The following is a 13,729-nucleotide window of genomic DNA, read 5'->3' as shown; positions in this document are numbered from 1 at the left end:
ATAGGGTAGAGTAGAATAGGGTAGAGTAGAATAGAGTATGGTAGAATCGGGTAGAGTAGAATAGAGTATGGTAGAATAGGGTAGAGTAGAATAGGGTAGAGTAGAATATGGTAGAGTAGAATAGAGTATGGTAGAGTAGGGTAGAGTAGAATAGAGTATGGTAGAATAGGGTAGAGTAGAATAGGGTAGGGTATAGTAGAATAGAGTATGGTAGAGCAGAATAGGGTAGAATAGAATATTGTAGAGTAGGGTAGAATATGGTAGAGTAGAATAGGCTAGAGTAGAGTCGAATAAGGTAGGGTAGAATAGAGTAGGGTAGAGTAGAATAGGGTAGAGTTTAGTAGAATAGAGCATGGTAGAGTATGGTAGAGTAGAATAGAATAGGGCAGAGTAGAACAGGGTAGAGTAGAATAAGGTAGGGTAGAATAGTGTAGGGTAAAGTAGAATAGGGTAGAGTTTAGTAGAATAGAGCATGGTAGAGTATGGCAGAGTATGGTAGAATTGAATAGGGCAGAGTAGAATAGGGTAGAGTAGAAAAGAGTATGGTAGGGTAGAGTAGAATAGAGTATGGTATAGTAGAATAGGGTAGAGTAGAATAGAGTATGGTAGAGTATGGTAGAATATGTAGAGTAGACTAGGGTAGAGTAGAACAGAGTATGATAGGGTAGAATAGGGTAGAGTAGAATAGGGTAGAGTAGAACAGAGTATGGTAGAGTAGAGTAGAATAGGGTAGGGTAGAGTAGAATAGGGTCGAGTAGAATAGAGTATGGTAGAGTAGGGTAGAATATGTAGAGTAGACTAGGGTAGAGTAGAACAGAGTATGGTAGGGTAGAATATGGGTAGAGTAGAATAGGGTAGAGTAGGGTAGGGTAGAGTAGGGTAGGGTAGAGTAGAACAGAGTATGGTAGAGTAGAATAGGGTAGGGTCGAGTAGAATAGGGTAGTGTAGACTAGAATAGGGTAGAGTAGAGTAGAATAGGGTAGAGTAGAATAGAGTAGGACAGGTTAGAGTAGAGTAGAATAGGGCAGGTTAGAGTAGAGTAAGGTAGAGTACAGTATGGTACACACTTACTGTGTGTGTGCATGCCCGTGAGTAAGTGTGGGTCTGTTTATTTACAGTAGAAAAACTGTCAGTGACACATTGCTATGGGCCCACAGGGACAAAACAGTAACAGCAGTCAGATCTATTTGTCATAACTCATGTCTCTGTCAGAACAAATAAACTTCACATGCACTAAGTGAAAGGAATGACAGGAAGACTGATATAGGTTTTCGACCAACAGTTGTCAACAGTACAGAGGTGAAGATATAGAGCAGAGACTTCCTCACTACTTGGAGGAAGTTAACTTCTACATGTATGTATAATTCTAATTCACCCACCGTCGCCTCCCCTGAAAATTACACACACACACAGTATGAACCCACAACACAGAGAAGAAACAGAGATACTGACAAATGACAAAGAGACTGAGAGAAAGACAGAATGTACTCTCCTCACACACACTGATACGAACATTCACTGTCATCTGTGGAATCAGACAAAATGTCAGATAACCTTTATCTCCTGCTGTCAGTACAGTATCTTACTTCTGTCGGTCACACACCACACACACACACACACACACACACACACACACACACACACACACAGTGCCATGTCATGATGAAGACTGATTCTCTGTCACCCTACCTTGTTGCTGTTCCATCGCATTTTATTCTCAGTCTCTTTATCTCTGTATTTCTTTCCCTCTCCGTTTCCTTCTCAGTCTCTTTATCTCTGTATTTCTTTCCCTCTCCGTTTCCTTCTCAGTCTCTTTATCTCTGTATTTCTTTCCCTCTCCGTTTCCTTCTCAGTCTCTTTATCTCTGTATTTCTTTCCCTCTCCGTTTCCTTCTCAGTCTCTTTATCTCTGTATTTCTTTCCCTCTCCGTTTCCTTCTCGGTCTCTTTATCTCTGTATTTCTTTCCCTCTCCGTTTCCTTCTCGGTCTTTGCTGTTTCCACTTTCTAGTCCAGTCCACCTAGCAGAAGTGATCCAGCCCTGACCACCTCCACTGCACCCAGGAGGAGCTCAGTGAGGCTGGCTGACCCTCAGCAACACGTGAGTGGATTACCCCTTCTCCTAAATCCCCCTCTCTTTCTCTGCCTGAATCTCTACCCTTTCTCTATCATCTCCAGTATGTTTTCTCTTTTTCACCTACAGTGCCTTCAGAAAGTATTCACACCCCTTGACTTTTTCCACATTTTGTTGTGTTACAAAGTGGGATTCAAATTGACTGATTGTCATTTCAAGCAGATTTAAGTCAAAACTGGAACCTGGCCACTGAGGAACATTCACTGCCTTCTTGGTAAGCAACTCCAGTTTAGATTTGGTCTTGTGTTTTGGGTTATTGTTTTGGTGAAGGGTGAATTAATCTCCCAGTGTCTGTTGGAAAGCAGACTAAATCAGGTTTTCCTCTAGGATTTTGCCAGTGCTTAGCTCCATTCTGTTAACTTTTTATCCTGAAAAACTCCCCAGTCCTTAACAATTATAAGCATGGCCTCATGGTGAAATCCCTAAGTGGTTTCCTCTCTCTCCGGAAACTGAGTTAGGAAGGAAGGCTGTACCTTTGTAGTGACTGGGTGTATTGATACACCATCCAAAGTGTAATTAATAACTTCACCATGCTCAAAGGGGTATTCAATGTCTGCTTTTTATTTTTACCCATCTACTAATAGGTACCCTTCTTTGTGAGGCATTGGAAAATCTCTCTGGTTTTGGTGGTTGAATCTGTTTGAAATTCAGTGCTGGAATGAGGGACCTTACAGATAACTGTGGGGTACGTGTGGAGTACAGAGATCATCTTAAACATCATTATTGCACACAGAATGAGTCCATGAAAAGTTAAGGGATGTGAATACTCTCCGTCACCATTCTTTATCCTCCATTTCCATTGTTGCTTTTCCCTTCTCTATACCCTCTCTCTCTCTTCATCTCCCCCTTAGTGCACTGTACTTCTAATCAATCACCTTTCTGCTGCTGCAGATCAAACTATACTTCCCTTTTCACACCTGACTCCTTCCCTCACTTCAACCCCGCCTCCCTCTGATGTGGGTGTTGACTGATGTGGGTGTTGACTGATTGTGCGCAATCCCTGAGGACACACACACACCTACTCTCTATCTCTCGGTCTTACCTTGAGGACCTCCACAGGCACCTGCATGCTCTGGCAGTGTTGTGGTGCGTTGATGGCAGGGCTGGGTGCTGGGACAGACATACGCTGCTGTTGCATGTACTGCAGCGCCGCATTCTGCTGCAGTTGCCGCTCCCGCTGCTCCTCCTGCTGCAGCTGGTCTCGCATCAGCTGACAATACATACATCAATCAGTCAGTCAGTAAAATACATCAGTCAGTAAAATACATCAGTCATTCAGTCAATACATCAGTCAGTCAGTCAATACATCAGTCAGTAAGTCAAATACATCCATCAGTCAGTCAGTCAGTAAAATACATCAGTCAGTCAGTCAATACATCAGTCAGTCAGTCAATACATCAGTCAGTCAGTCAAATATATCCATCAATCAGTCAGTCAATCAATACATCAGTCAGTCAGTCAAATACATCCATCAGTCAGTCAGTCAATCAAATACATCAGTCAGTCAGTCAATACATCAGTCAGTCAGTCAATACATCAGTCAGTAAGTCAAATACATCCATCAGTCAGTCAGTCAGTAAAATACATCAGTCAGTCAGTCAATACATCAGTCAGTCAGTCAATACATCAGTCAGTCAGTCAAATATATCCATCAATCAGTCAGTCAATCAATACATCAGTCAGTCAGTCAAATACATCCATCAGTCAGTCAGTCAATCAAATACATCAGTCAGTCAGTCAATACATCAGTCAGTCAGTCAATCAAATACATCAGTCAGTCAGTCAATACATCAGTCAGTCAGTCAGTCAATACATCAGTCAGTAAAATACATCAGTCAGTAAAATACATCAGTCAGTCAGTCAATACATCAGTCAGTCAGTCAATACATCAGTCAGTCAGTCAAATATATCCATCAGTCAGTCAGTCAATCAATACATCAGTCAGTCAGTCAAATACATCCATCATGCAGTCAGTCAATACATCAGTCAGTCAGTCAGGCAGTCAGTCAGGCAGTCAAATACATCCATCAGTCAGTCAGTCAGTCAAATACATCCATCAGTCAGTCAGTCAGTCAAATACATCCATCAGTCAGTAAGTCAAATACATCCATCAGTCAGTCAGTCAGTAAAATACATCAGTCAGTCAGTCAATACATCAGTCAGTCAGTCAATACATCAGTCAGTCAGTCAAATATATCCATCAATCAGTCAGTCAATCAATACATCAGTCAGTCAGTCAAATACATCCATCAGTCAGTCAGTCAATCAAATACATCAGTCAGTCAGTCAATACATCAGTCAGTCAGTCAATCAAATACATCAGTCAGTCAGTCAATACATCAGTCAGTCAGTCAGTCAATACATCAGTCAGTAAAATACATCAGTCAGTAAAATACATCAGTCAGTCAGTCAATACATCAGTCAGTCAGTCAATACATCAGTCAGTCAGTCAAATATATCCATCAGTCAGTCAGTCAATCAATACATCAGTCAGTCAGTCAAATACATCCATCATGCAGTCAGTCAATACATCAGTCAGTCAGTCAGGCAGTCAGTCAGGCAGTCAAATACATCCATCAGTCAGTCAGTCAGTCAAATACATCCATCAGTCAGTCAGTCAGTCAAATACATCCATCAGTCAGTCAATACATCAGTCAGTCAGTCAGTCAATACATCAGTCAGTCAGTCAGTCAATACATCAGTCAGTCAGTCAGTCAATACATCAGTCAGTCAGTCAGTCAAATACATCCATCAGTCAGTCAGTCAGTCAATACATCCATCAGTCAGTCAGTCAGTCAGTCAGTCAGGCAGTCAGTCAGGCAGTCAAATACATCCATCAGTCAGTCAGTCAGTCAAATACATCCATCAGTCAGTCAGTCAGTCAAATACATCCATCAGTCAGTCAGTCAGTCAAATACATCCATCAGTCAGTCAGTCAGTCAAATACATCCATCAATCAGTCAGTCAGTCAATACATCAATCACTCAATCAATACATCAGTCAGTCAGTCAATAGATCAGTCAGTCAGTCAATATATCCATCAATCAGTCAGTCAGTCAATATATCCATCAATCAGTCAGTCAGTCAATACATCCATCAATCAGTCAATACATCAGTCAGTCAAGACATCAGTCAGTCAATTAATACATCTACTGTATACATAGTGTACTATGTAATAAATCAATCAGTCCAAAATGTGTTTACCTGCAGCCGCAGCCCTATTCGTGAGGCCATGGCTGGGGGGCGAGGGGGGAGGGGAGGGCGAGCCGACGCAGACGCACTGCAGTCCAGCCCGAGAGAGTGAGGAAGCTGAGGGAAGAGGGAGAGAGTGAGGAAGCTGAGGGAAGAGGGAGAGTAAAGGTGGTGTTAGAATACTATGTTAGAAAGTCACACAGGTGCATCAGGTGTAAGGCCTCATGAGTCCTGCCACTGTGGTCCCCGACATCACCAACCATGTCCTTTTACCTTCTAATCATCTCAGTCAGACCTGGAAAACTAGACATTCAAATCACATTTCTTACCAACTAATCAATTAGTGTAATCAACAAGGATATAATCCACAACCACATCCCTCCAGGTCTGTCTGTACCCCTGTCAGGACACGTGGAATATAAAGTTAATGTACAATACAGTAGACCACAATGCATCAGTCTGTTTAAGCTGTATTAGCAGGTCATATGATGTCTGTACATAAACCATCTAATGAATAACATCCCTAAATGTTTCCATATCAGACACAGACAATGCCATATATTCAATGTCTGTTAACTAGCAGCTGCCCCATGGCTTTGGAACAGGGGGGACGAGAGGACAACTGGATCCCAGGTCACAAACTATCAGTACTGTCTATGTGTTAACATCATGTAATGTTAAAGTATGTGAAAACACAATCAAGTGACTAATGAAACCAATGCCACTATGATGAACTCCCTTGTCCCTTCAGTGTATGACATGCACAGTAGCCAGTCTTTCAGCATGATAATACAGTAGGTCTTTAGGCATCTTAAGAGTAGGTAAGGGCCGTATTCAATCACAGAAACCTGGTCTCCAGGGTAAGACAAAAACATCATAATATTTACAGTTTGAAACTAAAAGGAATCTCAAGTGCATGCTACTTTTAATGCCTTTTCCTCTCAGTGGTTTAGATTGAATAAAACTGCATTAGGAGGCAGTGGAGGCTGGGTGGGGGAGGTTTGGGGAGAAGGGAGGGCTAGGGGGCAGGTGTGGGCACATCAGACCAACCCCCTCCAGGCTCAAGCCCTGGCCCTACGAGCATACCCATGGTTACCATTGGGGAAGTCATGTGGAAGTCATGTGGTCCGGTTGTTGTGTGGAGGTCATGTGAGCAGCCTTGTCGAGGGGGAACACCCTCACCATCGCCCACCTCCACACCCTTCCTCCTCCACCTCCAACCCACCCTTCTCTAACTTAGGAGAGCCCCAGAGTTCCCCTTTCAGCAGTGTTAAAACTACACCTGATCTGCTGTTATTCTGCTCTCTGGGACTGTTCCTTTCAGACAAATGAAATGTAAGTCAATGTGAATAAAAGTGCAGCCGTGGCCTGAGAGTATGTTTCTACCGTTTCATCCAGATGCACAATAAGAAGCCATGCCAGAGAGACATCAACCAATCAGAGAAGACATCTCAACCTTCATCAGATACACAGGCCATACATGGGCATGGAGAGAGAGAAGGGAAAGAGAGAGAGAGAAGCTCACTGTGTGTGAGGTACAATAAGAAGGGCAGCTCCTATTGAGAAGGACTGAGGTCGCCTGTTGTCCACCGTGTACATTTCAGTGCCCGCTTTGTGCATACTGGCTGGTCCAAACGCACGCACAGCGTTCTGACTCCAAGAGCCATCACTCCTACAGCATGGCAGCACACAGATAACCACCACCTAACCAGGACCAGCCAAACACAAACCACAACTACATCAACTACCACTACTGCTGCTACTATTACACCACTACTGCTGCTACTATTAATACTATTACACCACTACTGCTATTAATACTATTACACCACTACTACTGCTACTATTAACACTATTACATCACTACTGCTACTATTAACACTATTACACCATTACTATTAACACTATTACACCACTACTACTGCTATTAATACTATTACACCACTACTACTGCTACTATTAACACTATTACATCACTACTGCTATTAATACTATTACACCACTACTACTGCTACTATTAACACTATTACTGCTACTATTAACACTATTACATCACTACTGCTACTATTAACACTATTACACCACTACTATTAACACTATTACACCACTACTGATGCAATTAACACTGTTACACCACTACTACTGCTACTATTAACACTATTACACCACTACTACTGCTACTATTAACACTATTACACAACTACTGCTACTATTAACACTATTACACCACTACTATTAACACTAATACACCCCTACTATTAACACTATTACACCACTAGTGCTGCTATTAACACTAATACACCACTACTACTGCTACTATTAACACTATTACACCACTACTATTAGCACTATTACACCACTACTATTAACACTATTACACCACTACTGCTACTACTAACGCTGTTACACCACTACTACTACTATTAATACTATTACACCACTACTACTACAACTATTAACACTATTACACCACTACTACTACTATTAACACTATTACACCACTACTACTGCTACTATTAACACTATTACACCACTAATACTACTGCTATTAACACTATTACACCACTACTACTGCTACTATTAACACTATTACACCACTACTGCTACTATTAACACTATTACACCACTACTGCTACTACTAACGCTGTTACACCACTACTACTACTATTAATACTATTACACCACTACTACTACAACTATTAACACTATTACACCACTACTACTACTATTAACACTATTACACCACTACTACTGCTACTATTAACACTATTACACCACTAATACTACTGCTATTAACACTATTACACCACTACTACTGCTACTATTAACACTATTACACCATTACTATTAACACTATTACACCACTACTACTGCTATTAACACTATTACACCACTACTGCTACTATTAACACTATTACACCACTACTGCTACTATTAACACTATTACACCACTACTGCTACTATTAACACTATTACACCACTACTGCTACTATTAACACTATTACACCACTACTACTGCTATTAACACTATTACACCACTACTACTTCTATTAACACTATTAAACCACCACTACCACTGCTATTAACACTATTACACCACTACTACTGCTATTAACACTATTAAACCACCACTACCACTGCTATTAACACTATTACACCACTACTGCTACTATTAACACTATTACACCACTACTACTGCTATTAACACTATTACACCACTACTACTGCTATTAACACTATTACACCACTGCTATTAACACTATTACGCCACTACTGCTACTATTAACACTATTACACCACTACTGATACTATTAACACTATTACAACACTACTATTACACCACTACTGCTACTATTAACACTATTACACCACTACTATTAACAACTATTACACCACTACTGCTACTATTAACACTATTACACCACTACTATTAACACTATTACACCACTACTGCTACTATTAACACTATCACACCACTACTATTAACAACTATTACACCACTACTGCTACTATTAACATTATTACACCACTACTACTACTACTACTATTAACACTATTACACCACTACTATTAACACTATTACACCACTACTGCTACTATTAACACTATTACACCACTACTGCTACTATTAACACTATTACACCACTACTATTACACCATTACTATTAACACTATTACACCACTACTACTGCTATTAACACTATTACACCACTACTACTGCTACTATTAACATTATTACACCACTACTGCTACTATTAACACTATTACACCACTACTATTAACACTATTACACCACTACTAATGCTACTATTAACACTATTACACCACTACTACTGCTATTAACACTATTAAACCACCACTACCACTGCTATTAACACTATTACACCACTACTGCTACTATTAACACTATTACACCACTACTATTAACACTATTACACCACTACTACTGCTACTATTAACACTATTACACCACTACTGCTACTATTAAAACTAGTACACCACTACTATTAACACTAATACACCACTACTATTAACACTGTTACACCACTACTGATACTATTAACACTAATACACCACTACTACTACTACTATTAACACTATTACACCACTACTACTACTGCTATTAACACTATTACACCACTACTACTACTGCTATTAACACTATTACACCACTACTACTACTGCTATTAACACTAATACACCACTACTACTGCTACTATTAACACTATTACACCACTACTACTGCTACTATTAACACTAATACACCACTACTACTATTAACACTAATACACCACACTATCAACACTATTACACCACTACTGCTGCTACTATTAACACTATTACACCACTACTATTAACACTATTACACCACTACTATTAACACTATTACACCACTACTACTACTACTACTACTAACACTAATACACCACTACTACTGCTACTATTAACACTAATACAAAACTACTATTAACACTATTACACCACTACTGCTGCTACTATTAACACTATTACACCACTACCACTACTATTAACACTATTACACCACTACTATTAACACTATTACACCACTACTACTACTACTATTAACACTATTACACCACTACTACTGCTACTATTAACACTATTACACCACTACTACTACTACTACTACTATTAACACTATTACACCACCACTACTGCCACTATTAACACTATTACACCACCACTACTGCCACTATTAACACTATTACACCACTACATCTACTACTATTAACACTATTACACCACTACTATTGACACTATTACACCACTACTACTACTACTATTAACACTATTACACTACTACTATTAACACTAATACACCACTACTATTAACACTATTACACCACTACTACTGCTATTAACACTATTACACCACTACTGCTACTATTAACACTATTACACCACTACTGCTACTATTAACACTATTACACCACTACTGCTACTATTAACACTATTACACCACTACTACTGCTATTAACACTATTACACCACTACTACTGCTACTATTAACATTATTACACCACTACTACTGTTATTAACACTATTACACCACTGCTATTAACACTATTACATCACTACTATTAACACTATTACGCCACTACTGCTACTATTAACACTATTACACCACTACTGCTACTATTAACACTATTACACCACTACTATTACACCATTACTATTAACACTATTACACCAATACTGCTACTATTAACACTATTACATCACTACTATTAACAACTATTACACCACTACTGCTACTATTAACACTATTACACCACTACTATTAACACTATTACACCACTACTGCTACTATTAACACTATCACACCACTACTATTAACAACTATTACACCACTACTGCTACTATTAACATTATTACACCACTACTACTACTACTACTATTAACATTATTACACCACTACTGCTACTATTAAAACTATTACACCACTACTATTAACACTATTACACCACTACTAATGCTACTATTAACACTATTACACCACTACTACTGCTATTAACACTATTACACCACTACTGCTACTATTAACACTATTACACCACTACTATTAACACTATTACACCACTACTACTGCTATTAACACTATTACACCACTTCTACTGCTACTATTAACATTATTACACCACTACTGCTACTATTAAAACTATTACACCACTACTATTAACACTATTACACCACTACTAATGCTACTATTAACACTATTACACCACTACTACTGCTATTAACACTATTAAACCACCACTACCACTGCTATTAACACTATTACACCACTACTGCTACTATTAACACTATTACACCACTACTATTAACACTATTACACCACTACTACTGCTACTATTAACACTATTACACCACTACTGCTACTATTAACACTAGTACACCACTACTATTAACACTAATACACCACTACTATTAACACTGTTTCACCACTACTGATACTATTAACACTAATACACCACTACTACTACTACTATTAACACTATTACACCACTACTACTACTGCTATTAACACTATTACACCACTACTACTACTGCTATTAACACTATTACACCACTACTACTACTGCTATTAACACTAATACACCACTACTACTGCTACGATTAACACTATTACACCACTACTACTGCTACTATTAACACTAATACACCACTACTACTGCTACTATTAACACTATTACACCACTACTATTAACACTATTACACCACTACTACTACTACTACTATTATTAACACTATTACACCACTACTACTGCTACTATTAACACTAATACACCACTACTACTGCTACTATTAACACTAATACAAAACTACTATTAACACTATTACACCACTACTGCTGCTACTATTAACACTATTACACCACTACTATTAACACTATTACACCACTACTACTGCTACTATTAACACTATTACACCACTACTACTATTAACACTATTACACCACCACTACTGCCACTATTAACACTATTACACCACCACTACTGCCACTATTAACACTATTACACCACTACATCTACTACTATTAACACTATTACACTACTACTATTAACACTAATACACCACTACTATTAACACTATTACACCACTACTGCTGCTATTAACACTATTACACCACTACCACTACTATTACCACTATTACACCACTACTACTACTACTACTACTATTAACACTATTACACCACTACTACTGCTACTATTAACACTATTACACCACTACTACTACTACTACTACTACTATTAACACTATTACAACACTACTACTGATACTATTAACACTATTACACCACTACTACTGCCACTATTAACACTATTACACCACTACTACTACTACTATTAACACTATTACAACACTACTACTGCTACTATTAACACTATTACACCACTACTACTGCCACTATTAACACTATTACACCACCACTACCACTACTATTAACACTATTACACCACTACTATTAACACTATTACGCCACTACTACTACTATTAACACTATTACACTACTACTATTAACACTATTACACCACTACTAGTAACACTATTACACCATTACTACTGCTATTAACACTATTACACCACTACTATTAACACTATTACACCACTACTATTAACACTATTACACCACTACTACTGCTATTAATGCTATTACACCACTACTATTAACACTATTACACCACTACTATTAACACTATTACACCACTACTGCTGCTATTAACACTATTACACCACTACACCTGCTATTAACACTATTACACCACTACTATTAACACTATTACACCACTACTATTAACACTATTACACCACCACTATTAACACTATTACACCACCACTAAAGCTACTATTAACACTATTACACCACTACTACTGCTGCTATTAACACTATTACACTACTACTACTGCTATTAACACTATTACACCACTACTATTAACACTATTACACCACTACTACTGCTACTATTAACACTATTACACCACTACATGCACTTCTAATTCGATCACTTTTACTTCTGCAAATACGCTACATCAGAAACAGGACCTGACCAAGAAAAACTCATGTCCACTATTACTACTACCACTAGCTACACACTGACAGACACAATGCCTCTGGTTGTATTTGTAGGCTCTGACGAATTGGGTGATTACATTTTCAAACTCAATCAGCTCGCCTAGGAATGCCAGCCAGAGGGACAAGTCCACTCCTAAGTTTAGCTTAGCATGATGATATTTCCTGCACATCTTGGTGATCTAGTTGAGCTTCATTTTTATTGATTTTATTTCACCTTTATTTAACCAGGTAGACCAGTTGAGAACAAGTTCTCATTTACAACTCTGACCTGGCCAAGATAAAGCAAAGCAGTGTGACAAAAACAACACAGAGTTACACACAAACAAATGTACAGTCAAAAACACAATAGAAACAAAGTCCCTGACGAATTTGCCCTTCATGTTAGCATGCCAATGATTTCAGCACATCTTATTGTAATCTAGCTGGTTTAGTTCAACATGCTAGTCTCCCAGCATGTCTCAATGTGATCTAGCTGGTTTAGCTTAGAATGCTAGCTGAATTGCTATGCTTTATCTTGGCCAGATCACAGTTGCAAATGAGAACTTGTTCTCAACTAGCCTACCTGGTTAAATATAGGTTAAATAAATAAATAAAATAAAAAACATTCAGAAGCAAACCTTTGTGTGATATGGCAAAGTTTAGCTTAGCTTAATGCTAATGCATGCGAACACTCTCAACATAGTTAATCATGTTCAGTTCCAAATATACTTTTTACTCCTACCCCAAGGTAAACGATTGGAAATATTATGCGAAAATGGCAAAACTTCTATCTGGTTGAGCTACCCTACAGGACACCACCTCATTCAAT

General features: G+C 38.6%; 1 protein-coding gene across 7 annotated transcripts in view; it reads right to left on the bottom strand.

Annotated features, from left to right (window-relative positions):
- The window catches only part of LOC139371143 (transcription factor EB-like), a 79,745-nt gene that overhangs the window by 22,854 nt on the left and 43,162 nt on the right, over window positions 1–13,729 (bottom strand). For all 7 annotated transcript variants that reach the window (XM_071111236.1, XM_071111238.1, XM_071111239.1 and 4 more), the window contains 2 exons: window positions 5,336–5,440; window positions 3,174–3,341 (listed from right to left, as the gene is read on the bottom strand). In XM_071111236.1, the coding sequence (XP_070967337.1) occupies window positions 3,174–3,341; window positions 5,336–5,365 (198 nt within the window). In that variant the 5' untranslated portion in view covers window positions 5,366–5,440. The remainder of the gene's footprint in view (window positions 1–3,173; window positions 3,342–5,335; window positions 5,441–13,729) is intronic.

This window comes from Oncorhynchus clarkii, chromosome 17 (genome assembly GCF_045791955.1).
Source record: "Oncorhynchus clarkii lewisi isolate Uvic-CL-2024 chromosome 17, UVic_Ocla_1.0, whole genome shotgun sequence".
NCBI lineage: Eukaryota > Metazoa > Chordata > Actinopteri > Salmoniformes > Salmonidae > Oncorhynchus > Oncorhynchus clarkii.
Note: the sequence above shows the minus strand (reverse complement) of the source record. Positions and strands in the feature narration are given on the sequence as shown.